General features: G+C 55.3%; 1 protein-coding gene across 3 annotated transcripts in view; it reads left to right on the top strand.

Annotated features, from left to right (window-relative positions):
• The first annotated feature begins 4,666 nt into the window (after positions 1–4,666).
• The window catches only part of adprh (ADP-ribosylarginine hydrolase), a 37,391-nt gene continuing 14,557 nt past the window's right edge, over positions 4,667–27,500 (top strand). For 2 of the 3 annotated variants that reach the window (XM_085974466.1, XM_085974468.1), the window contains exons 1-5: positions 4,667–4,840; positions 5,457–5,677; positions 6,726–6,824; positions 7,463–7,568; positions 24,509–24,588. In XM_085974466.1, coding sequence (XP_085830592.1) covers positions 4,824–4,840; positions 5,457–5,677; positions 6,726–6,824; positions 7,463–7,568; positions 24,509–24,588 — 523 coding nt within the window. In that variant the 5' untranslated portion in view covers positions 4,667–4,823. The remainder of the gene's footprint in view (positions 4,841–5,456; positions 5,678–6,725; positions 6,825–7,462; positions 7,569–24,508; positions 24,589–27,500) is intronic. The other variant, XM_085974469.1, reaches the window with a different exon arrangement.

Raw genomic sequence — 27,500 nt, forward strand, 5'->3', positions numbered from 1 at the left:
CGTACGGTTCGGTTGAGGAGGTGTTGCCATATCTCTCACGCCGGGCCTATGAGAACCAGAGCGTGCTCCAGGGACTGCGGGCCGAACGTGATCTGCTCTGGCGAGAGCCTCAAGAGGCGTGTCCTCAGGAAGCGGGCTAACGCGGCGTGAGGGTGATCGGCAGTACGCCTACTGTCCAGCTACCTACTCAGCCTACAGAGCAGATTCCTTGTGACGGACAGAGAAAGAGGGTCTGACAAACTGCCCCATGTAGTCCGCACCCCGACCCCTTCCCATTCACTCCCACCGGACAGAATCCCAATGGACCCAAACCCCTTCCCATTCACTCCCATTTCACAGAATCACAATGGACCCAAACCCCTTCCCATTCATTCCCATCGGACAGAATCCCAATGCATTCAACCCCTTCCCATTCACTCCCATTGTACACATTCCCAATGGACCAAACCCCTTCCCATTCATTCCCATTGTACACAATCCCAATGGACCCAAACCCCTTCTCATTCACTCCCATTGTACACAATCCCAATGGACCAAACCCCTTCCCATTCACTCCCATTGTACAACATCACAATGGACCCAAACCCCTTCCCATTCACTCCCATTTCACAGAATCACAATGGACCCAAACCCCTTCCCATTCACTCCCATTGTACACAATCCCAATGGACCCAACCCCTTCCCATTCACTCCCATTTCACAGAATCACAATGGACCCAAACCCCTTCCCATTCACTCCCATTGTACACAATCCCAATGCATCCAACCCCTTCCCATTCATTCCCATTGTACACAATCCCAATGGACCCAACCCCTTCCCATTCACTCCCATCGGACAGAATCCCAATGGACCCAACCCCTTCCCATTCACTCCCATCGGACAGAATCCCAATGGACCCAACCCCTTCCCATTCACTCCCATTGGACAGAATCCCAATGGACCCAAACCCCTTCCCATTCACTCCCATTGTACACAATCCCAATGGACCCAAACCTCTTCCCATTCACTCCCACTGTACACAATCCCAATGGACCCAAACCCCTTCCTATTCACTCCCATTGTACACAATCCCAATGGACCCAAACCCCTTCCCATTCACTCCCACTGTACACAATCCCAATGGACCCAAACCCCTTCCCATTCACTCCCATCGGACAGAATCCCAATGGACCCAACCCCTTCCCATTCACTCCCATTGTACACAATCATCAATGGACCAAACCCTTTCCCATTCACTCCCATTGTACACAATCCCAATGGACCAAACCCCCTCCCATTCACTCCCACTGTACACAATCCCAATGGACCCAAACCCCTTCCCATTCACTCCCACTGTACACAATCCCAATGGACCCAAACCCCTTCCCATTCACTCCCATCGGACAGAATCCCAATGGACCCAACCCCTTCCCATTCACTCCCATTGGACAGAATCCCAATGGACCCAAACCCCTTCCCATTCACTCCCATTGTACACAATCCCAGTGGACCCAAACCTCTTCCCATTCACTCCCACTGTACACAATCCCAATGGACCCAAACCCCTTCCCATTCACTCCATTGTACACAATCCCAATGGACCCAAACCTCTTCCCATTCACTCCCATTGTACACAATCCAATGGACCCAAACCCCCTCCCATTCACTCCCACTGTGCACAATCCCAATGGACCCAAACCCCTTCCCATTGAGTCTCTGTCGGTTCCGACCTCTTTCTCTGTACTCACACTCGGTCTTGAACCTGTCCGGTTCGGTTCTCGTTCTGTTCTGTATAAGGGGGTAATCAGGATCAGCACTGGATCAGACTGACCTAAATAAACCTTGGATTGCTTGAAGCAGATTCTCGCCCAATTATTGCACTTCTCTTTACAGTTGTGACTTATTTCAGTTGATGGCTCAGCCTGAGAGAGGGAGAGAGAGAGAGAGAGAGAGAGCGAGGGAGAGAGAGAGCGAGGGAGAGAGAGAGAGAGAGAGAGAGAGAGGGAGAGAGAGAGAGGAAGAGAGAGAGAGAGGGAGAGAGAGAGAGAGAGAGAGAGCGAGGGAGAGAGAGAGCGAGGGAGAGAGAGAGAGATGAGAGAGAGAGAGGGAGAGAGAGAGAGGGAGAGAGAGAGAGAGAGAGAGAGAGGGGAGAGAGAGAGAGAGAGAGAGACTGTCGCTGAGAGAGGGAGAGAGAGAGAGTGAGAGACTGTCGCTGAGAGAGGGAGAGAGAGAGAGAGTGAGAGACAGAGAGAGAGAGAGCGAGGGAGAGAGAGACAGAGGGAGAGAGAGAGACAGAGAGAGAGCGAGGGAGAGAGAGACAGAGGGAGAGAGAGACAGAGAGAGAGAGAGAGTGAGAGAGAGACAGAGAGACAGAGAAAGAGAGACAGAGAGAGGGTCAAAATTGGAGACAAACGCACCGATTTCTTCACCCAGAGAAGAGGCGTCCGGCAGGGCTGCAATTTGAGCCCGACCCTGTTCAACATATACATAAATGAATTAGCAGACATGCTGGAGCAAAGCGAGTCACCAGGTCTCCGTCTCCTGGATGGAGAAGTGAAGTCCCTGTTCTATGCGGACGACCTGGTTCTGCTGTCTCCCACAGAACAGGGATTACAGCAACAACTAGACCTACTCGACAAATACTGCCAATAAATTGGGCTCTAACAGTAAATCTAAAGAAAACCAACATCATGATTTTTTCAGAAAAGGCCCAGATGTCAGGAAAACAAATACCAGTTTACCCTCAGTGATACCACTATAGGACACACTATGAGCTACACCTACCTTGGTCTAACTATTACAGCATCAGGGAGCTTCAGCATAGCAGTGAATGCACTAAAAGAAAAAGCCCGAAGAGCCCTATATGCAATAAAAAGAAAATTCTACAACATCCAAATCCCAATCAAAATCTGGCTCAAAATTTTTGACAGCATAATCCTGCCCATTGCACTATACGGTAGTGAAGTATGGGGCCCGCTAAATCACCAAAGCTACACTAAATGGGAAAAACACACAATAGAAGCCCTACATGCAGAATTCTGCCGAAGCATCCTTCGCACCCAAAGAAAAACGCCAACAAATGCATGCAGAGCCGAACTAGGCAGATACCCACTGATAATAAACATCCAAAAACGAGCACTAAACTTCCTAAATCACCTCAAATCTAGCTCCCCAGACACCCTTCATTTCAAAGCCTTTCAGACCCAAGAGCTAAACCCAGAAAAGAGTCCCCTGAGTCAGCTGCTACTGAAACTAAGTACTCAGCCGGACCCTGACCAGCCCCAGACCAACACAGCCGTCCAAACACCAATCCGAGTGAACCAAATCATTAAAAAATGCAAAGAAACCTACCTGGAACATTGGAACAAAATAACCGAAAGCCAAAGCAGATTAGAATGTTACCGGGCCCTAAAAAGAGAATATAAACTGGCAGACTACCTCACGACCATCAGAGACACAAAACAGAGACAGACCCTCACCAGGTACAGACTAAGCGACCACCAACTGGAAATTGAAAAAGGCAGATACAAGAAATCCTGGCAGCCTAGAGAGAATAGAATATGCGATCAATGTCTGGCCGGCGAGGTTGAAACAGAAATGCATTTCCTCCTAAAATGCGAAAAAATTCAACACATCAAGAAACATATTATTCAACAAGCTAAGCCAAACAACCCCAGATTTCAAGGAATTGGATGATCTGTCAAAATTGAGATTAGTCCTAGGAGAAGGAGACAGACCATACCTTGGGGCTAAATATGTAACAACATGTCACAACCTGAGGACTGTTTAAAAGTAAGACTGTTTAAAATTAATATTGAACGTACCAAATGAAGTAGAAAGACTGTTTAAAATTAATATTGTTTAAAAGTAATATTGTATATACCCAACAAATGTCAAATCGATTGACACCTACAGAATGTTGGAAAACTGTACCTTTTTGCAATGTAAGCTTTGGCAATATGGTTCTCTGTAAACTTTCATGCCAATAAAGCATTTGAACTGAACTGAACTGAACTGAGAGAGGGAGAGAGAGACAGAGAGACAGAGAGCGAGGGAGAGAGAGACAGAGGGAGAGAGAGAGAGACAGACAGAGAGAGAGTCAGAGACAGAGACAGAGAGTGTGAGAGAGAGAGAGAGGGGGGGACAGAGAGAGGGACAGAGAGGGAATGAGGGACAGAGAGACAGAGGCAGAGAGAGAAAGACAGAGAGAGAGAGACAGAGAGAGAGACAGAGTGAGAGAGAGAGAGACAGAGAGAGAGAGAGAGAGAGAGAGAGGGAGAGGCAGAGAGAGAGAGAGACAGAGAGAGAGAGACAGAGAGAGAGAGGGAGAGGCAGAGAGAGAGAGAGACAGAGAGAGAGAGACAGAGAGAGAGAGACAGAGGGAGAGAGAGAGAGACAGACAGACAGAGAAGAGAGACAGAAACCGAGAGTGAGAGAGAGAGAGGGACAGAGAGAGAGGGAGAGAAACAGAGAGAGAGAGAGAGAGAGAGACAGACAGAAAGAGGGACAGACAGCGAGAGAGAGATTGTGCGGTGTTTGGAGATTGCTGTCTCCACCTCCTCTCTCTCTCTCTGACTCTCACACAGATTCTGGATCTGATTTCAATGAGTTGCAGAATGCGGACAGGAGAGGTCAGGTGTTAAAGGTCAATCCCCGCCTGGAGACACAGAATGTTCGAGAAATCCCGAGGCGGGGGAGGGGGAGGGGGCGGACGGGGCAGAGTCCCAGACCCCACACCGTGTGTGTCTCGCAATCCTCCTGCTCTGCACTCAGACAGCTGGGAGAGTAAATCCTCCTGAAGCGGGAGACGCCTGTCTATAAGGCCACAAGACAGACCCTCGAAATGTCGTCACAGACTCGGTGAGTTAAAGGGCCCACAGACTGCGGCAATCCTCAGAGTCAGTTCTTAAAGGGGACTCTACATCAGGGCGGCGACTCTCCCCGAGGTACGGGTCCCCACAGGCTCCGACTCTCCCCAGGGTACGGGTCCCCACGGGTCCCCACGGGCACCGAATCTCCCCGGGATACGGGTCCCCATGGGCACCGACTCTCCCCAGGGTACGGGTCCCCATGGGTGCCAACTCTCCCCGGGGTACGGGCCCCCACGGGCACTGACTCTCCCCGGGGTCCCCACGGGCACCGACTCTCCCCGGGGTACGGGTCCCCACGGGTGCCAAGTCTCCCCGGGGTACGGGCCCCCACGGGCACTGACTCTCCCCGGGGTCTCCACGGGCACCGACTCTCCCCGGGGTACGGGTCCCCGCGGGCTCCGACTCTCCCCGGGGTACGGGTCCCCGCGGGCTCCGACTCTCCCCCGGGGTCCCTGCGGGCACCGACTCTCCCCGGGGTCCCTACGGGCACCGACTCTCCCCAGGGTGGGGCTAACAGAACTAGGTCGAGACTGAAGCCTGGGCCTTGCCTAGAAAGGCGGCAATTTTGAACTCTGTCTGTGTCTTTCTCTCTCCCGCTCCCTCAGGCCCTCGATCGAGCTGTACCGAGCGGCCATGTTGCTGAGTGCCTCCGGGGATGCCATTGGTTACAGGAACCAGCGCTGGGAGTATTGCGAGAGTGGGCCGCAGATTCACCGGGAGCTGGAGGAGCTGGGGGGCCTGGCGAGCATCCAGGCCCGGCTCCCAGACTGGAGAGTCAGCGATGACACGGTGCTCCACCTGGCCACGGCCGAGGCCCTCAACTCAGGTAGGCGAGGCCACCTCCGATTGAATAGCAAGGCTGGATTGGGGAGTCGAAAAAAAACCTGAAGGTCTCTGCGCCGCCCTGAGATCCATTTACCTACACTCGCTCCCGCCCCACACAAACCTGCCATTGCGGCGGCCAATTTGCACAGAGCAGGATCCCACGTTCCTCCATGAGATGCATCACTCGCGACTGTGATAGTTCTCCTCTGGGAGTGTTTCATGGGACAGTGTAGAGGGAGCTTTACTCTGTTTCTAACCCGTGCTGTACCTGCCCTGGGAGTGTTTGATGGGACAGTGTAGAGGGAGCTTTACTCTGTATCTAACCCGTGCTGTACCTGCCCTGGGAGTGTTTGATGGGACAGTGTAGAGGGAGCTTTACTCTGTATCTAACCCCGTGCTGTACCTGCCCTGGGAGTGTTTGATGGGACAGTGTAGAGGGAGCTTTACTCTGTATCAAACCTGTGCTGTACCTGCCCTGGGAGTGTTTGATGGGGACAGTGTAGAGGGAGCTTTACTCTGTATCTAACCTGTGCTGTACCTGCCCTGGGAGTGTTTGATGGGACAGTGTAGAGGGAGCTTTACTCTGTATCTAACCCGTGCTGTACCTGCCCTGGGAGTGTTTGATGGGACAGTGTAGAGGGAGCTTTACTCTGTATCTAACCAGTGCTGTACCTGCCCTGGGAGTGTTTGATGGGACAGTGTAGAGGGAGCTTTACTCTGTAGCTAACCCATGCTGTACCTGCCCTGGGAGTGTTTGATGGGACAGTGCAGAGGGAGCTTTACTCTGTATCTAACCCTGTGCTGTACCTGCCCTGGGAGTGTTTGATGGGACAGTGTAGAGGGAGCGTTACTCTGTATCTAACCTGTGCTGTACCTGCCCTGGGAGTGTTTGAAAGGACAGTGTAGAGGGAGCTTTACTCTGTATCTAACCTGTGCTGTACCTGTCCTGGGAGTGTTTGATGGGGACAGTGTAGAGGGAGCTTTACCCGGTTTTGTTGAAAGTCAGGGAATGAGCTAATTTCTGAAATTCTCTCACTGTGTGTCGACAGGGAAGGCGGGTGAGGAGCTGCTGCACGATCTCGCCTCACGTTACGTGGAAGCGATGAAGGACATGGACAAGAGGAAGCCTGGTCCTACAAGCATTCTGGGTAAGTTTGAAACGCAACTCTCCCCGGGGTACGGGTCCCCGTGGGCACTGACTCTCCCGGGATACGGGTCCCCGCGGGCACCGGCTCTCCCCGGGGTACGGGTCCCCGCGGGCACCGACTCTCCCCGGGGTACGGGTCCCCGCGGGCACCAACTCTCCCCGGGGTACGGGTCCCCACGGGCACCGGCTCTCCCCTGGGTACGGGTCCCCGCGGGCACCGACTCTCCCCGGGGTACGGCTCCCCACGGGCACCGACTCTCCCCGGGGTATGGGTCCCCACGGGCACAGATTCTCCCCGGGATACGGGTCCCCATGGGCACCGACTCTCCCTGGGGTACGGGTCCCCACGGGCACCGACTCTCCCTGGGGTACGGGTTCCCACGGGCACCGACTCTCCCCAGGATACGGGTCCCCATGGGCACCGAGTCTCCCCGGGGTACGGGTCCCCACGGGCACCGACTCTCTCCAGGGTACGGGTCCCCGTGGGCGCCGACTCTCCCCGGGGTACGGGTCCCCGTGGGCGCCGACTCTCCCCGGGGTACGGGTCCGCATGGGCACCGACTCTCCCCGGGGTACGGGTCCCCACGGGCACCGACTCTCTCCGGGCTACAGCGAGATTTACCGGGTGTTATTTTGCAGGAACGTCGCAGCTAAGACCAGGCGAAGCGAACGGTTATCGGATTCCCTTCAATCCAAAAGCACTGGGATGTGGGGCAGCGATGAGATCGATGTGCATTGGACTCAGGTCAGTGAGTGTGACTGGGTGTGAATGTGTGACCGGGTGTGACAGTGTGACTGGGTGTGTCAGTGTGACTGGGTGTGTCAGTGTGACTGGGTGTGTCAGTGTGACTGGGTGTGTCAGTGTGACCGGGTGTGACAGTGTGACTGGGTGTGACAGTGTGACTGGGTGTGTCAGTGTGACTGGGTGTGTCAGTGTGACTGGGTGTGTCAGTGTGACCGGGTGTGTCAGTGTGACTGGGTGTGACAGTGTGACCGGGTGTGTCGGTGTGACTGGGTGTGTCAGTGTGACTGGGTGTGTCAGTGTGACTGGGTGTGACAGTGTGACCGGGTGTGACAGTGTGACCGGGTGTGTCAGTGTGACCGGGTGAGACGGTGTGACCGGGTGTGTCGGTGTGACCGGGTGTGTCGGTGTGACCGGGTGTGTCGGTGTGACCGGGTGTGTCGGTGTGACCGGGTGTGTCGGTGTGACTGGGTGTGACAGTGTGACCGGGTGTGTCAGTGTGACCGGGTGTGTCAGTGTGACCGGGTGTGACAGTGTGACCGGGTGTGTCGGTGTGACCGGGTGTGACGGTGTGACCGGGTGTGACGGTGTGACCGGGTGTGTCAGTGTGACCGGGTGTGACAGTGTGACCGGGTGTGACCGGGTGTGACAGTGTGACCGGGTGTGTCAGTGTGACTGGGTGTGTCGGTGTGACCGGGTGTGTCAGTGTGACCGGGTGTGTCAGTGTGACCGGGTGTGTCAGTGTGACCGGGTGTGACAGTGTTACCGGGTGTGACAGTGTGACCGGGTGTGTCAGTGTGACCGGGTGTGTCAGTGTGACCGGGCGTGTCAGTGTGACTGGGTGTGACTGGGTGTGACAGTGTGACCGGGTGTGACTGGATGTGACAGTGTGACCGGGTGTGTCAGTGTGACCGGGTGTGTCAGTGTGACCGGGTGTGTAAGTGTGACTGGGTGTGACAATGTGATGGGTGTGACAGTGTTACTGGGTGTGTCAGTGTGACTGGGTGTGTCAGTGTGACCGGGTGTGTCAGTGTGACCGGGTGTGTCAGTGTGACTGGGTTTGTCAGTGTGACCGGGTGTGAGAGTGTGACCGGGTGTGACAGTGTGACCGGGTGTATCAGTGTGACCGGGTGTGTCAGTGTGACCGGGTGTGTCAGTGTGACCGGGTGTGACAGTGTGACCGGGTGTGTCAGTGTGACTGGGTGTGTCAGTGTGACTGATTGTGACTGGGTGTGTCAGTGTGACTGGGTGTGTCAGTGTGACTGGGTGTGACAGTATGACCGGGTGTGACAGTGTGACCGGATGTGACAGTGTGACTGGGTGTGTCAGTATGACCGGGTGTGACAGTGTGACCGGGTGTGACATTGTGACTGGGTGTGGCAATGTGACTGGGTGTGTCAGTGTGACTGGGTGTGTCAGTGTGACCGGGTGTGACAGTGTGACTGGGTGTGTCAGTGTGACCGGGTGTGACAGTGTGACTGGGTGTGTCAGTGTGACCGGGTGTGTCAGTGTGACTGGGTGTGTCAGTGTGACCGGGTATGTCAGTGTGACTGGTTGTGTATGTGTGACCGGGTGTGACAGTGTGACTGGGTGTGTCGGTGTGACTGGGTGTGTCGGTGTGACCGGGTGTGTCAGTGTGACCGGGTGTGACTGGGTGTGACAGTGTGACCGGGCGTGTCAGTGTGACCGGGTGTGACAGTGTGACCGGGTGTGACAGTGTGACCGGGTGTGACAGTATGACCGGGTGTGACAGTGTGACTGGGTGTGACAGTGTGACTGGCTGTGTCAGTATGACCGGGTGTGACAGTGTGACCGGGTGTGACAGTGTGACCGGGTGTGTCAGTGTGACCGGGTGTGTCAGTGTGACCGGGTGTGTCAGTGTGACCGGGTGTGACAGAGTGACCGGGTGTGTCAGTGTGACCGGGTGTGTCAGTGTGACCGGGTGTGTCAGTGTGACCGGGTGTGACAGTGTGACCGGGTGTGTCAGTGTGACCGGGTGTGTCAGTGTGTGACAGTGTGACCGGGTGTGTCAGTGTGACTGGGTGTGACAGTGTGACTGGGTGTGTCAGTGTGACCGGGTGTGACGGTGTGACCGGGTGTGACGGTGTGACCGGGTGTGACGGTGTGACCGGGTGTGTCGGTGTGACCGGGTGTGACGGTGTGACCGGGTGTGACGGGGTGACCGGGTATGTCGGTGTGACCGGGTGTGTCAGTGTGACCGGGTGTGTCAGTGTGACCGGGTGTGACAGTGTGACCGGGTGTGACAGTGTGACCGGGTGTGTTGGTGTGACCGGGTGTGTCGGTGTGACCGGGTGTGTCGGTGTGACCGGGTGTGTCGGTGTGACCGGGTGTGTCGGTGTGACCGGGTGTGACAATGTTACCGGGTGTGACAGTGTTACCGGGTGTGACAGTGTGACCGGGTGTGTCAGTGTGACCGGGTGTGTCAGTGTGACCGGGTGTGTCAGTGTGACTGGGTGTGACAGTGTGACCGGGCGTGTCAGTGTGACTGGGTGTGACAGTGTGACCGGGTGTGTCAGTGTGACCGGGTGTGTCAGTGTGACCGGGTGTGTCAGTGTGACCGGGTGTGTCGGTGTGACCAGGTGTGACAATGTTACCGGGTGTGACAGTGTTACCGGGTGTGACAGTGTGACCGGGTGTGTCAGTGTGACCGGGTGTGTCAGTGTGACTGGGTGTGACAGTGTGACCGGGCGTGTCAGTGTGACTGGGTGTGACAGTGTGACCGGGCGTGTCAGTGTGACCGGGTGTGTCAGTGTGACCGGGTGTGTCAGTGTGACCGGGTGTGTCAGTGTGACCGGGTGTGTCAGTGTGACCGGGTGTGTCAGTGTGACCGGGTGTGACAATGTTACCGGGTGTGACAGTGTTACCGGGTGTGACAGTGTGACCGGGTGTGTCAGTGTGACCGGGTGTGTCAGTGTGACTGGGTGTGACAGTGTGACCGGGTGTGTCAGTGTGACTGGGTGTGACAGTGTGACTGGGTGTGTCAGTGTGCCTGGGTGTGACAGTGTGACCGGGTGTGTCAGTGTGACCGGGTGTGTCAGTGTGACCGGGTGTGTCGGTGTGACCGGGTGTGTCGGTGTGACCGGGTGTGTCGGTGTGACCGGGTGTGTCGGTGTGACCGGGTGTGTCGGTGTGACCGGGTGTGTCGGTGTGACCGGGTGTGTCGGTGTGACCGGGTGCGTCGGTGTGACCGGGTGCGTCGGTGTGACCGGGTGCGACAGTGTGACCGGGTGCGACAGTGTGATCGGGTGTGACAGTGTGACTGGGTGTGTCAGTGTGACTGGGTGTGTCAGTGTGACCGGGTTTTTCAGTGTGACCGGGTGTGACAGTGTGACCGGGTGTGACAGTGTGACCGGGTGTGTCAGTGTCACCGGGTGTGACAGTGTGACCGGGTGTGTCAGTGTCACCGGGTGTGACAGTGTGACTGGGTGTGTCAATGTGACCGGGTGTGTCAGTGTGACCGGGTGTGACAGTGTGACCGGGTGTGTCAGTGTGACCGGGTGTGTCAGTGTGACCGAGTGTGACTGGGTGTGTCAGTGTGACTGGGTGTGTCAGTGTGACTGGGTGTGACAGTATGACCGGGTGTGACAGTGTGACCGGGTGTGACAGTGTGACTGGGTGTGTCAGTATGACCGGGTGTGACAGTGTGACCGGGTGTGACAGTGTGACTGGGTGTGGCAATGTGACTGGGTGTGTCAGTGTGACTGGGTGTGTCAGTGTGACCGGGTGTGACAGTGTGACTGGGTGTGTCAGTGTGACCGGGTGTGACAGTGTGACTGGGTGTGTCAGTGTGACCGGGTGTGTCAGTGTGACTGGGTGTGTCAGTGTGACCGGGTGTGTCAGTGTGACTGGGTGTGTATGTGTGACCGGGTGTGACAGTGTGACTGGGTGTGTCGGTGTGACTGGGTGTGTCGGTGTGACCGGGTTTGTCAGTGTGACCGGGTGTGACTGGGTGTGACAGTGTGACCGGGTGTGTCAGTGTGACCGGGTGTGTCAGTGTGACCGGGTGTGACAGTGTGACCGGGTGTGACAGTATGACCGGGTGTGACAGTGTGACCGGGTGTGACAGTGTGACTGGGTGTGACAGTGTGACTGGGTGTGACAGTGTGACTGGGTGTGTCAGTATGACCGGGTGTGACAGTGTGACCGGGTGTGACAGTGTGACCGGGTGTGACAGTGTGACCGGGTGTGACAGTGTGACCGGGTGTGTCAGTGTGACCGGGTGTGACAGAGTGACTGGGTGTGTCAGTGTGACCGGGTGTGACAGTGTGACTGGGTGTTTCAGTGTGACCGGGTGTGTCAGTGTGACTGGGTGTGACAGTGTGACCGGGTGTGTCAGTGTGACCGGGTGTGACAGTGTGACTGGGTGTGTCAGTGTGACCGGGTGTGTCAGTGTGACTGGGTGTGACGGTGTGACTGGGTGTGTCAGTGTGACCGGGTGTTACAGTGTGACCGGGTGTGTCAGTGTGACTGGGTGTGTCAGTGTGACTGGGTGTATCAGTGTGACCGGGTGTGTCAGTGTGACTGGGTGTGTCAGTGTGACTGGGTGTATCAGTGTGACCGGGTGTGACAGTGTGACCGGGTGTGTCAGTGTGACTGGGTGTGTCAGTGTGACTGGGTGTGACACTGTGACTGGGTGTGTCAGTGTGACTGGGTGTGACAGTGTGACCGGGTGTGTCAGTGTGACCGGGTGTAACAGTGTGACCGGGTGTGTCAGTGTGACCGGGTGTATCAGTGTGACCGGGTGTGTCAGTGTGACTGGGTGTGTCAGTGTGACTGGGTGTGTCAGTGTGACCGGGTGTGTCAGTGTGACGGGGTGTGTCAGTGTGACTGGTTGTGTCAGTGTGACCGGGTGTGTCAGTGTGACTGGGTGTGACAATGTGACTGAGTGTGACTGGGTGTGTCAGTGTGACTGGGTGTGTCAGTGTGACAGTGTGACCGGGAGTGACAGTGTGACCGAGTGTGACCGGGAGTGACAGTGTGACCGGGAGTGACAGTGTGACCGGGAGTGTCAGTGTGACTGGGTGTGACACTGTGACTGGGTGTGTCAGTGTGACTGGATGTGACAGTGTGACAGTGTGACCGGGAGTGACAGTGTGACCGAGTGTGACCGGGAGTGACAGTGTGACCGGGTGTGTCGGTGTGACCGGGTGTGTCAGTGTGACCGGGTGTGTCAGTGTGACCGGGTGTGTCAGTGTGCCGGGTGTGTCAGTGTGACTGGGTGTGACGGTGTGACTGGGTGTGTCAGTGTGACGGGGTGTGACAGTGTGACCGGGTGTGACAGTGTGACTGGGTGTGTCATTGTGACTGGGTGTGTCAGTGTGACCGGGTGTGTCGGTGTGACTGGATGTGTCAGTGTGATCGGGTGTGACAGTGTGATCGGGTGTGACAGTGTGACCGGGAGTGTCGGTGTGACCGGGTGTGTCGGTGTGACCGGGTGTGTCAGTGTGACCGGGTGTGTCAGTGTGACCGGGTGTGTCAGTGTGACTGGGTGTGACGGTGTGACTGGGTGTGTCGGTGTGACTGGGTGTGTCAGTGTGACTGGGTGTGTCAGTGTGACGGGGTGTGACAGTGTGACCGGGTGTGACAGTGTGACTGGGTGTGTCATTGTGACTGGGTGTGTCAGTGTGACCGGGTGTGTCAGTGTGACCGGGTGTGTCGGTGTGACCGGGTGTGTCGGTGTGACCGGGTGTGACGGTGTGACTGGGTGTGTCGGTGTGACTGGGTGTGTCAGTGTGACGGGGTGTGACAGTGTGACCGGGTATCACAGTGTGACTGGGTGTGTCATTGTGACTGGGTGTGTCAGTGTGACCGGGTGTGTCAGTGTGACCGGGTGTGTCAGTGTGACTGGATGTGTCAGTGTGACCGGGTGTGACAGTGTGATCGGGTGTGACGGTGTGACCGGGAGTGTCGGTGTGACCGGGTGTGTCGGTGTGACCGGGTGTGTCGGTGTGACCGGGTGTGTCGGTGTGACCGGGTGTGTCGGTGTGACCGGGTGTGTCAGTGTGACCGGGTGTGTCAGTGTGACTGGGTGTGATGGTGTGACTGGGTGTGTCGGTGAGACTGGGTGTGTCAGTGTGACGGGGTGTGTCGGTGTGACTGGGTGTGACGGTGTGACTGGGTGTGTCGGTGTGACTGGGTGTGTCAGTGTGACGGGGAGTGACAGTGTGACCGGGTGTGACAGTGTGACTGGGTGTGTCATTGTGACTGGGTGTGTCAGTGTGACCGGGTGTGTCAGTGTGACTGGATGTGTCAGTGTGACCGGGTGTGACAGTGTGATCGGGTGTGACAGTGTGATCGGGTGTGACAGTGTGACTGGGTGTGTCAGTGTGACCGGGTGTGTCAATGTGACTGGGTATGTCAGTGTGACTGGGTGTGACAGTGTGACCGGTTGTGTCAGTGTGACTGGGTGTGTCAGTGTGATTTGGTGTGACATTGTGACTGGGTGTGTCAGTGTGACCGGGTGTGTCAGTGTGACCGGGTGTGTCAGTGTGACCGGGTGTGTCAGTGTGACCGGGTGTGTCAGTGTGACCGGGTGTGTCAGTGTGACTGGGTGTGACAATGTGACCGAGTGTGACTGGGTGTGTCAGTGTGACTGGGTGTGTCAGTGTGACTTGGTGTGTCAGTGTGACTGGGTGTGTCAGTGTGACTGGGAGTGTCAGTGTGACTGGGTGTGTCAGTGTGACTGGGTGTGTCAGTGTGACCGGGTGTGTCAGTGTGACCGGGTGTGTCAGTGTGACCAGGTGTGACAGTGTGACCGGGTGTGTCATTGTTACTGGGTGTGTCATTGTGACTGGGTGTGTCATTGTGACTAGGTGTGTCATTGTGACTGGGTGTGACAGTGTGACTGGGTGTGTCGGTGTGACCGGGTGTGTCAGTGTGCCCGGGTGTGTCAGTGTGCCCGGGTGTGTCAGTGTGACCGGGTGTGTCAGTGTGACCGGGTGTGTCAGTGTGACTGGGTGTGACACTGTGACCGGGTGTGTCAGTGTGACCGGGTGTGTCAGTGTGACCGGGTGTGTCAGTGTGACCGGGTGTGTCAGTGTGGCCGGCTGTGTCAGTGTGACCGGGTGTGTCCGTGTGACCGGGTGTGTCGGTGTGACTGGGTGTGTCGGTGTGACTGGGTGTGTCGGTGTGACTGAGTGTGACCGGGTGTGTCAGTGTGACTGGGTGTGTCAGTCTGACTGGGTGTGTCAGTGTGACCGGGTGTGACAGTGTGACCGGGTGTGACAGTGTGACCGGGTGTGACAGTGTGACCGGGTGTGACAGTGTGACTGGGTGTGTCATTGTCACTGGGTGTGTCATTGTGACTGGGTGTGTCAGTGTGACTGGGTGTGTCGGTGTGACTGGGTGTGTCGGTGTGACTGAGTGTGACAGTGTGACCGGGTGTGTCAATGTGACTGGGTGTGACAGTGTGACCGGGTGTGTCAGTGTGACCGGGTGTGTCAGTGTGACTGAGTGTGACTGGGTGACCGGGTGTGTCAGTGTGACTGGGTGTGTCAGTGTGACCGGGTGTGACAGTGTCACCGGGTGTGACAGTGTGACTGGGTGTGTCAGTGTGACTGGGTGTGACACTGTGACTGGGTGTGTCAGTGTGACTGGGTGTATCAGTGTGACTGGGTGTGTCAGTGTGACCGGGTGTGTCAGTGTGACCGGGTGTGTCAGTGTGACCGGGTGTGTCAGTGTGACCGGGTGTGTCAGTGTGACTGGGTGTGATAGTGTGACTGGGTGTGTCAGTGTGACTGGGTGTGTCAGTGTGACCGGGAGTGACAGTGTGACCGAGTGTGACCGGGAGTGACAGTGTGACCGAGTGTGACCGGGAGTGACAGTGTGACCAGGAGTGACAGTGTGACCGGGAGTGTCAGTGTGACCGGGTGTGTCGGTGTGACCGGGTGTGACAGTCTGACCAGGTGTGTCAGTGTGACCGTGTGTGTCAGTGTGACCGGGTGTGTCAGTGCGACCGGGTGTGACAGTGTGACCCGGTGTGTCGGTGTGACTCGGTGTGTCGGTGTGACGGGGTGTGACAGTGTGACCGGGTGTGACAGTGTGACTGGGTGTGTCATTGTCACTGGGTGTGTCATTGTGACTGGGTGTGTCAGTGTGACTGGGTGTGTCAGTGTGACCGGGTGTGACAGTGTGATCGGGTGTGACAGTGTGATCGGGTGTGACAGTGTGACTGGGTGTGTCAGTGTTACCGGGTGTGTCAGTGTGACTGGGTGTGTCAGTGTGACCGGGTGTGTCAGTGTGACTGGGTGTGACAGTGTGACGGGTGTGTCAGTGTGACTGGCTGTGTCAGTGTGATTGGGTGTGACCTTGTGACTGGGTGTGACAGTGTGACGGGTGTGTCAGTGTGACTGGGTGTGTCAGTGTGACCGGGTGTGTCAGTGTGATTGGGTGTGTCAGTGTGACCGGGTGTGACAGTGTGACGGGGTGTGACTTGGTGTGACAGTGTGACTGGCGGTGTCAATGTGACCGGGTGTGTCGGTGTGACTGGGTGTGACAGTGTAACTGGGTACGTGAGTGTGACCGGGTGTGACAGTGTGACCGGGTGTGACAGTGTGACTGGGTGTGTGAGTGTGACCGGGTGTGACAGTGTGACCGGGTGTGACAGTGTGACTGGGTGTGTGAGTGTGACCGGGTGTAACAGTGTGACCGGGTGTGACAGTGTGACTGGGTGTGTGAGTGTGACTGGGTGTGTGAGTGTGACTGGGTGTGACAGTGTGACCGGGTGTGACAGTGTGACCGGGTGTGTCAGTGTGACCGGGTGTGTCAGTGTGACCGGGTGTGACAGTGTGACTGGCTGTGTCAGTGTGACCGGGTGTGACAGTGTGACCGGGTGTGACAGTGTGACTGGGTGTGTGAGTGTGACTGGGTGTGACAGTGTGACCGGGTGTGACAGTGTGACCGGGTGTGTCAGTGTGACCGGGTGTGTCAGTGTGACCGGGTGTGACAGTGTGACTGGGTGTGACAGTGTGACCGGGTGTGACAGTGTGACTGGGTGTGTCAGTGCGACTGGGTGTGTCAGTGTGACTGGGCGTGACAGTGTGACCGGGTGTGACAGTGTGACCGGGTGTGACATTGTGACTGGGTGTGTCGGTGTGACTGGGTGTGACAGTGTGACCGGGTGTGACAGTGTGACTGGGTGTGACTGGGTGTGTCGGTGTGTCGGTGTGACTGGGTGTGTCAGTGTGACTGGGTGTGTCAGTGTGACTGGGCGTGACAGTGTGACCGGGTGTGACAGTGTGACCGGGTGTGACATTGTGACTGGGTGTGACTGGGTGTGTCGGTGTGACTGGGTGTGACAGTGTGACCGGGTGTGACTGGGTGTGTCGGTTTGTCGGTGTGACTGGGTGTGTCAGTGTGACTGGGTGTGACCATGTGACCGGGTGTGTCCGTGTGACTGGGTGTGTCAGTGTGACCGGGTGTGTCGGTGTGTCAGTGTGACCGGCTGTGTCAGTGTGACCGGCTGTGTCAGTGTGACTGGGTGTGTCAGTATGACCGGGTGTGACAGTGTGACCGGGTGTGACAGTGTGACTGGGTGTGGCAATGTGACTGGGTGTGTCAGTGTGACTGGGTGTGTCAGTGTGACCGGTTGTGACAGTGTGACTGGGTGTGTCAGTGTGACCGGGTGTGACAGTGTGACTGGGTGTGTCAGTGTGACCGGGTGTGTCAGTGTGACTGGGTGTGTCAGTGTGACCGGGTGTGTCAGTGTGACTGGGTGTGTATGTGTGACCGGGTGTGACAGTGTGACTGGGTGTGTCGGTGTGACTGGGTGTGTCGGTGTGACCGGGTTTGTCAGTGTGACCGGGTGTGACTGGGTGTGACAGTGTGACCGGGTGTGTCAGTGTGACCGGGTGTGTCAGTGTGACCGGGTGTGACAGTGTGACCGGGTGTGACAGTATGACCGGGTGTGACAGTGTGACCGGGTGTGACAGTGTGACTGGGTGTGACAGTGTGACTGGGTGTGACAGTGTGACTGGGTGTGTCAGTATGACCGGGTGTGACAGTGTGACCGGGTGTGACAGTGTGACCGGGTGTGACAGTGTGACCGGGTGTGACAGTGTGACCGGGTGTGTCAGTGTGACCGGGTGTGACAGAGTGACTGGGTGTGTCAGTGTGACCGGGTGTGACAGTGTGACTGGGTGTTTCAGTGTGACCGGGTGTGTCAGTGTGACTGGGTGTGACAGTGTGACCGGGTGTGTCAGTGTGACCGGGTGTGACAGTGTGACTGGGTGTGTCAGTGTGACCGGGTGTGTCAGTGTGACTGGGTGTGACGGTGTGACTGGGTGTGTCAGTGTGACCGGGTGTTACAGTGTGACCGGGTGTGTCAGTGTGACTGGGTGTGTCAGTGTGACTGGGTGTATCAGTGTGACCGGGTGTGTCAGTGTGACTGGGTGTGTCAGTGTGACTGGGTGTATCAGTGTGACCGGGTGTGACAGTGTGACCGGGTGTGTCAGTGTGACTGGGTGTGTCAGTGTGACTGGGTGTGACACTGTGACTGGGTGTGTCAGTGTGACTGGGTGTGACAGTGTGACCGGGTGTGTCAGTGTGACCGGGTGTAACAGTGTGACCGGGTGTGTCAGTGTGACCGGGTGTATCAGTGTGACCGGGTGTGTCAGTGTGACTGGGTGTGTCAGTGTGACTGGGTGTGTCAGTGTGACCGGGTGTGTCAGTGTGACGGGGTGTGTCAGTGTGACTGGTTGTGTCAGTGTGACCGGGTGTGTCAGTGTGACTGGGTGTGACAATGTGACTGAGTGTGACTGGGTGTGTCAGTGTGACTGGGTGTGTCAGTGTGACAGTGTGACCGGGAGTGACAGTGTGACCGAGTGTGACCGGGAGTGACAGTGTGACCGGGAGTGACAGTGTGACCGGGAGTGTCAGTGTGACTGGGTGTGACACTGTGACTGGGTGTGTCAGTGTGACTGGATGTGACAGTGTGACAGTGTGACCGGGAGTGACAGTGTGACCGAGTGTGACCGGGAGTGACAGTGTGACCGGGTGTGTCGGTGTGACCGGGTGTGTCAGTGTGACCGGGTGTGTCAGTGTGACCGGGTGTGTCAGTGTGCCGGGTGTGTCAGTGTGACTGGGTGTGACGGTGTGACTGGGTGTGTCAGTGTGACGGGGTGTGACAGTGTGACCGGGTGTGACAGTGTGACTGGGTGTGTCATTGTGACTGGGTGTGTCAGTGTGACCGGGTGTGTCGGTGTGACTGGATGTGTCAGTGTGATCGGGTGTGACAGTGTGATCGGGTGTGACAGTGTGACCGGGAGTGTCGGTGTGACCGGGTGTGTCGGTGTGACCGGGTGTGTCAGTGTGACCGGGTGTGTCAGTGTGACCGGGTGTGTCAGTGTGACCGGGTGTGACGGTGTGACTGGGTGTGTCGGTGTGACTGGGTGTGTCAGTGTGTGTCAGTGTGACGGGGTGTGACAGTGTGACCGGGTGTGACAGTGTGACTGGGTGTGTCATTGTGACTGGGTGTGTCAGTGTGACCGGGTGTGTCAGTGTGACCGGGTGTGTCGGTGTGACCGGGTGTGTCGGTGTGACCGGGTGTGACGGTGTGACTGGGTGTGTCGGTGTGACTGGGTGTGTCAGTGTGACGGGGTGTGACAGTGTGACCGGGTATCACAGTGTGACTGGGTGTGTCATTGTGACTGGGTGTGTCAGTGTGACCGGGTGTGTCAGTGTGACCGGGTGTGTCAGTGTGACTGGATGTGTCAGTGTGACCGGGTGTGACAGTGTGATCGGGTGTGACGGTGTGACCGGGAGTGTCGGTGTGACCGGGTGTGTCGGTGTGACCGGGTGTGTCGGTGTGACCGGGTGTGTCAGTGTGACCGGGTGTGTCAGTGTGACTGGGTGTGATGGTGTGACTGGGTGTGTCGGTGAGACTGGGTGTGTCAGTGTGACGGGGTGTGTCGGTGTGACTGGGTGTGACGGTGTGACTGGGTGTGTCGGTGTGACTGGGTGTGTCAGTGTGACGGGGAGTGACAGTGTGACCGGGTGTGACAGTGTGACTGGGTGTGTCATTGTGACTGGGTGTGTCAGTGTGACCGGGTGTGTCAGTGTGACTGGATGTGTCAGTGTGACCGGGTGTGACAGTGTGATCGGGTGTGACAGTGTGATCGGGTGTGACAGTGTGACTGGGTGTGTCAGTGTGACCGGGTGTGTCAATGTGACTGGGTATGTCAGTGTGACTGGGTGTGACAGTGTGACCGGTTGTGTCAGTGTGACTGGGTGTGTCAGTGTGATTTGGTGTGACATTGTGACCGGGTGTGTCAGTGTGACCGGGTGTGTCAGTGTGACCGGGTGTGTCAGTGTGACCGGGTGTGTCAGTGTGACCGGGTGTGTCAGTGTGACTGGGTGTGACAATGTGACCGAGTGTGACTGGGTGTGTCAGTGTGACTGGGTGTGTCAGTGTGACTTGGTGTGTCAGTGTGACTGGGTGTGTCAGTGTGACTGGGAGTGTCAGTGTGACTGGGTGTGTCAGTGTGACTGGGTGTGTCAGTGTGACCGGGTGTGTCAGTGTGACTGGGTGTGTCAGTGTGACCAGGTGTGACAGTGTGACCGGGTGTGTCATTGTTACTGGGTGTGTCATTGTGACTGGGTGTGTCATTGTGACTAGGTGTGTCATTGTGACTGGGTGTGACAGTGTGACTGGGTGTGTCGGTGTGACCGGGTGTGTCAGTGTGCCCGGGTGTGTCAGTGTGCCCGGGTGTGTCAGTGTGACCGGGTGTGTCAGTGTGACCGGGTGTGTCAGTGTGACTGGGTGTGACACTGTGACCGGGTGTGTCAGTGTGACCGGGTGTGTCAGTGTGACCGGGTGTGTCAGTGTGACCGGGTGTGTCAGTGTGGCCGGCTGTGTCAGTGTGACCGGGTGTGTCCGTGTGACCGGGTGTGTCGGTGTGACTGGGTGTGTCGGTGTGACTGGGTGTGTCGGTGTGACTGAGTGTGACCGGGTGTGTCAGTGTGACTGGGTGTGTCAGTCTGACTGGGTGTGTCAGTGTGACCGGGTGTGACAGTGTGACCGGGTGTGACAGTGTGACCGGGTGTGACAGTGTGACCGGGTGTGACAGTGTGACTGGGTGTGTCATTGTCACTGGGTGTGTCATTGTGACTGGGTGTGTCAGTGTGACTGGGTGTGTCGGTGTGACTGGGTGTGTCGGTGTGACTGAGTGTGACAGTGTGACCGGGTGTGTCAATGTGACTGGGTGTGACAGTGTGACCGGGTGTGTCAGTGTGACCGGGTGTGTCAGTGTGACTGAGTGTGACTGGGTGACCGGGTGTGTCAGTGTGACTGGGTGTGTCAGTGTGACCGGGTGTGACAGTGTCACCGGGTGTGACAGTGTGACTGGGTGTGTCAGTGTGACTGGGTGTGACACTGTGACTGGGTGTGTCAGTGTGACTGGGTGTATCAGTGTGACTGGGTGTGTCAGTGTGACCGGGTGTGTCAGTGTGACCGGGTGTGTCAGTGTGACCGGGTGTGTCAGTGTGACCGGGTGTGTCAGTGTGACTGGGTGTGATAGTGTGACTGGGTGTGTCAGTGTGACTGGGTGTGTCAGTGTGACCGGGAGTGACAGTGTGACCGAGTGTGACCGGGAGTGACAGTGTGACCGAGTGTGACCGGGAGTGACAGTGTGACCAGGAGTGACAGTGTGACCGGGAGTGTCAGTGTGACCGGGTGTGTCGGTGTGACCGGGTGTGACAGTCTGACCAGGTGTGTCAGTGTGACCGTGTGTGTCAGTGTGACCGGGTGTGTCAGTGCGACCGGGTGTGACAGTGTGACCCGGTGTGTCGGTGTGACTCGGTGTGTCGGTGTGACGGGGTGTGACAGTGTGACCGGGTGTGACAGTGTGACTGGGTGTGTCATTGTCACTGGGTGTGTCATTGTGACTGGGTGTGTCAGTGTGACTGGGTGTGTCAGTGTGACTGGGTGTGTCAGTGTGACCGGGTGTGACAGTGTGATCGGGTGTGACAGTGTGATCGGGTGTGACAGTGTGACTGGGTGTGTCAGTGTTACCGGGTGTGTCAGTGTGACTGGGTGTGTCAGTGTGACCGGGTGTGTCAGTGTGACTGGGTGTGACAGTGTGACGGGTGTGTCAGTGTGACTGGCTGTGTCAGTGTGATTGGGTGTGACCTTGTGACTGGGTGTGACAGTGTGACGGGTGTGTCAGTGTGACTGGGTGTGTCAGTGTGACCGGGTGTGTCAGTGTGATTGGGTGTGTCAGTGTGACCGGGTGTGACAGTGTGACGGGGTGTGACTTGGTGTGACAGTGTGACTGGCGGTGTCAATGTGACCGGGTGTGTCGGTGTGACTGGGTGTGACAGTGTAACTGGGTACGTGAGTGTGACCGGGTGTGACAGTGTGACCGGGTGTGACAGTGTGACTGGGTGTGTGAGTGTGACCGGGTGTGACAGTGTGACCGGGTGTGACAGTGTGACTGGGTGTGTGAGTGTGACCGGGTGTAACAGTGTGACCGGGTGTGACAGTGTGACTGGGTGTGTGAGTGTGACTGGGTGTGTGAGTGTGACTGGGTGTGACAGTGTGACCGGGTGTGACAGTGTGACCGGGTGTGTCAGTGTGACCGGGTGTGTCAGTGTGACCGGGTGTGACAGTGTGACTGGCTGTGTCAGTGTGACCGGGTGTGACAGTGTGACCGGGTGTGACAGTGTGACTGGGTGTGTGAGTGTGACTGGGTGTGACAGTGTGACCGGGTGTGTCAGTGTGACCGGGTGTGTCAGTGTGACCGGGTGTGTCAGTGTGACCGGGTGTGTCAGTGTGACCGGGTGTGACAGTGTGACTGGGTGTGACAGTGTGACCGGGTGTGACAGTGTGACTGGGTGTGTCAGTGCGACTGGGTGTGTCAGTGTGACTGGGCGTGACAGTGTGACCGGGTGTGACAGTGTGACCGGGTGTGACATTGTGACTGGGTGTGTCGGTGTGACTGGGTGTGACAGTGTGACCGGGTGTGACAGTGTGACTGGGTGTGACTGGGTGTGTCGGTGTGTCGGTGTGACTGGGTGTGTCAGTGTGACTGGGCGTGACAGTGTGACCGGGTGTGACAGTGTGACCGGGTGTGACATTGTGACTGGGTGTGACTGGGTGTGTCGGTGTGACTGGGTGTGACAGTGTGACCGGGTGTGACTGGGTGTGTCGGTTTGTCGGTGTGACTGGGTGTGTCAGTGTGACCGGGTGTGTCAGTGTGACCGGGTGTGTCAGTGTGACTGGGTGTGACCATGTGACCGGGTGTGTCCGTGTGACTGGGTGTGTCAGTGTGACCGGGTGTGTCGGTGTGTCAGTGTGACCGGCTGTGTCAGTGTGACCGGCTGTGTCAGTGTGACTGGGTGTGACAGTGTGACTAGGTGTGTCAGTGTGACCTGATGTGTCAGTGTTACTGGGTGTGTCGGTGTGACTGGGTGTGTCGGTGTGACTGGGTGTGTCAGTGTGACCGGGTGTGACCGGGTGTGACAGTGTGACCGGGTGTGTCAGTGTGTCCGGGTGTGACAGTGTGACCGGGTGTGTCACTGTGACCGGCTGTGTCAGTGTGACTGGGTGTGTCGGTGTGACTGGGTGTGACAGTGTGACTGGGTGTGTCGGTGTGACTGGGTGTGACAGTGTGACTGGGTGTGTCAGTGTGACCGGCTGTGTCAGTGTGACTGGGTGTGACAGTGTGACTAGGTGTGTCAATGTGACCTGGTGTGTCGGTGTGACTGGGTGTGTCAGTGTGACCGGGTGTGACCGGGTGTGACAGTTTGACCAGGTGTGTCAGTGTGACCGGGTGTGTCAGTGTGACCGGGTGTGACAGTGTGACCGGGTGTGACAGTGTGACTGGGTGTGTCAGTGTGACCGGCTGTTTCGGTGTGACTGGGTGTGACAGTGTGACTGGGTGTGTCAGTGTGACTAGGTGTGTCGGTGTGACCGGGTGTGACAGTGTGACTGGGTGTGTCCGTGTGACCGGGTGTGTCGGTGTGACCGGGTGTGTCAGTGTGACCAGTTGTGTCAGTGTGACCGGGTGTGACAGTGTGACCGGGTGTGACAGTGTGACCGGGTGTGTCAGTGTGACTGGGTGTGAAAGTGTGACTGGGTGCGTCAGTGTAACTGGGTGTGTCAGTGTGACAGTGTGACTGGGTATGTCAGTGTGACTGGGTGTGTCAGTGTGACTGGGTGTGTCAGTGTTACTGGGTGTGACAGTGTGACTGGGTGTGTGAGTGTGACTGGGTGTGTCAGTGGGACCGGGTGTGTCAGTGTGGCCGGGTGTGTCAGTGTGACCGGGTGTGTCAGTGTGAATGGGTGTGACAGTGTGACCGGCTGTGTCAGTGTGACCGGGTGTGTCAGTGTGACTGGGTGTGTCAGTGTGACTTGGTGTGACAGTGTGACCGGGTGTGTCAGTGTGACCGGGTGTGTCAGTGTGACCGGGTGTGTCAGTGTGACTGGGTGTGACAGGGTGACTGGGTGTGTCAGTGTGACTGGGTGTGTCAGTGTGACTGGGTGTGTCAGTGTGACCGGATGTGTCACTGTGACCGGCTGTGTCAGTGTGACTGGGTGTGTCAGTGTGACTGGGTGTGTCACTGTGACCGGCTGTGTCATTGTGACTGGGTGTGACAGTGTGACTGGGTGTGTCAGTGTGACCGGGTGTGTCAGTGTGACTGGGTGTGACAGTGTGACTGGGTGTGTCAGTGTGACCGGGTGTGTCGGTGTGACCGGGTGTCGGTGTGACCGGGTGTGTCGGTGTGACTGGGTGTGTCAGTGTGACTGGGTGTGACAGTGTGACCTGGTGTGTCAGTGTGACCGGGTGTGTCAGTGTGACTGGGTGTGTCAGTGTGACCGGGTGTGTCAGTGTGACCGGGTGTGTCAGTGTGACTGTGTGTGTCAGTGTGACCGGGTGTGACAGTGTGACCGGGTGTGTCAGTGGGATCTTTCTGTCTTTCCACAGGTTCCCGAGGGATTCTCAGCTCCCAGACCTCATCCGGCTCAGTGTGGAGAGCGGGAGAATGACACACAACCACCCGACTGGTGAGAATCAGCTCCTCTCTCTCTCTCTCTCAATTCAATTCAATTCAATTCAAATGCTTTATTGGCATGAAAGTTTACAGGGAGCCATATTGCCAAAGCTTACATAACAAAAAGTACAGTTTTCCAACATTCTGTAGGTGTCAAACAATTTTGACCTTCGTTGGGTACATACAATATTAATTTAAACAATATTAATTTAAACAGTCGTTGAACATCGTACCATGAAATCATTGTGCCCTCAGTAAAGAACACTAAGACACGCAAGGGCAAAACCTCCGGGGGAATCTTGGTGTGGTATAAAGGAGAACTGGACAAACACATCTCACCGATAAAACAGGGAAAATCACATGTATGGCTAAAATTAGATTAAAATATAGGAATAACAAAAAAAGATGTCTACTTATGTGCGATCTACATACCTCCAATAGAATCGCCATATTTTGAAGAGGAGTTATTTGATACTCTCCACATGGAAATCAGCCATTTCCAGGCCAAAGGAAAGGTGCTACAATGTGGGGACCTAAATGCAAGGACCGGATGTGAACCTGACTTCATAGACCCACAGGGCAACAACCATGTGTTTGGCCAGACCCCTTTGTATGTCACACCAGCCATCGCAAATCGGAACAACCTTGACTGTGAAATAAATAAAAGCGGTAGGGAGGTAGTGCAACTCTGCCGAGCCTTAGGCCTGTACATAGTTAACGGTAGGTTCAGAGGGGACTCCTTAGGGAGACTCACATATTCCTCAACTCTTGGGTCTAGTGTGGTGGATTATACAATCACTGACCTGGACCCCTGCGATATCAACGCATTCACTGTCAGACAGCAATCCCCCCTCTCAGACCATAACCAAATAAATGTGTACCTTAAACTTTCTGCCCAAACTACAGACACAAAAAAGGAACCCAGTAAGCTCCATAAAATAAACCAGACATACAGATGGGCCCCAGACAGTGGAGATAAATTCATCACAGCACTAAATTCACCTGATCTCACAAGTAAAATATCAAAATTTAAAGAAAATCTATATGAGATCACCAGAGATGGTGTAAACATGGCCATAGATGATATAAATATGATCTTCCATGAGGCAGCTGTAAAAGCCGACCTTGTGAAACAGAAGAGGAAACGTTACAAAAGACAAAATAAAAATGAGAAATGGTTTGACCACGAATGCAATAATGCCAGAAAAGACCTGAGAAAAATATCAAACCAAAAGCATCGCCAACCAAACAATCCAGACCTACGTATTAGATACAATGAGACCCTCAAAAGATATAAACACACCATTAGGAACAAAACACAAAATTATACCCACAAAATACTCGAAGAAATTGAAAACTCCATTAATCCAAATCAATTCTGGGATATGTGGAATAACCTGAGTACAACACAATTGCAAGCATTACCAATCCAAGATGGCGACATCTGGAGAACACATTTTGAAAACCTCTACAAAGACATCCCAATAAACGAAACAAACCTAAGTCAACATCATGTCACAGAAAAACTCCACACATTAGAAGCAACAATTAAAGACAACCAAAACCCTCTAGACTCCCCAATCACATGGAAAGAACTGGCCACAAAAACAAAATCTCTCCACCTAAAGAAAGCCTGTGGTCCAGACAACATCAAAAATGAAATGCTCAAGTTCAGCAATATGGAGATACAGGGTGCTGTACTCAAGTTATTCAACATCATATTATGTTCAGGCTGTTTTCCCGATATCTGGTGCCAAGGACTCATCTCTCCCATATATAAAAGTGGAAACAAATCAGACCCAAATAACTACCACGGCATCTGTGTCAACAGTTGTCTAGGGAAGTTATTCTGCAGTATTCTAAATAGTAGATTACTGGATTTTCTTAACAAACATAATATCCTTAGAAAAAATCAAATAGGCTTTCTTCCAAAACACCGCACCACCGACCATATCTATACCCTTCACACTCTCATTGAAAAACATATACACCAAACAAAAAATGGGAAAATATTCGCTTGTTTCATTGACTTCAAGAAAGCCTTTGACTCTATCTGGCACGAAGGGCTCTATTATAAACTTCTTCAGTGTGGAATAGGGGGCAAAGTCTATGACCTTATTAAATCGATGTATCTGAAAAATAAATGCGGTGTCAAAATTGGAGACAAACACACCGGTTTCTTCACCCAGAGAAGAGGCGTCCGGCAGGGCTGCAATTTGAGCCCGGCCCTGTTCAACATATACATAAATGAATTAGCAGACATGCTGGAGCAAAGCGAGTCACCGGGTCTCTGTCTCCTGGATGGAGAAGTGAAATCCCTGTTCTATGTGGATGACCTGGTTCTGCTGTCTCCCACAGAACAGGGATTACAGCAACAATTAGACCTACTCGACAAATACTGCCAAAATTGGGCCCTAACAGTAAATCTAAAGAAAACCAACATCATGATTTTTCAAAAAAGGCCCAGGTGTCAGGAAAACAAATACCAGTTTACTCTCAGTGATACCATCATAGGACACACTATGAGCTACACTTACCTTGGTCTAACCATTACAGCATCAGGGAGCTTCAGCATAGCAGTGAATGCACTAAAAGAAAAAGCCCGAAGAGCCCTATATGCAATAAAAAGAAAATTCTACATCTCTCTCTCTCTCTCTCTCTCTCTGCCTCGCTCTCTCTCTGTCTTTCTCTCTCTCTCTGTGCCTCTGTCTCTGTCTCTCTCTCTCTCTCTCTCTCTGTCAATCAATTTTTTTCAGTTCAATTCAAATGCTTTATTGGCATGAAAGTTTACAGGGAACCATATTGCCAAAGCTTACATAACAAAAAGTACAGGTTTCCAACATTCTGTAGGTGTCAAACACTTTTGACCCTCGTTGGGTACAGACAGTATTAATTTAAACAGTCGCTCTCTCTCTGTCTCTCTCT

Source organism: Somniosus microcephalus, unplaced genomic scaffold (genome assembly GCF_052327205.1).
Source record: "Somniosus microcephalus isolate GS21.2 unplaced genomic scaffold, FLI_Smic_1.0 unresolved_chr1, whole genome shotgun sequence".
In the NCBI taxonomy this organism is placed as follows: Eukaryota; Metazoa; Chordata; class Chondrichthyes; order Squaliformes; family Somniosidae; genus Somniosus; species Somniosus microcephalus.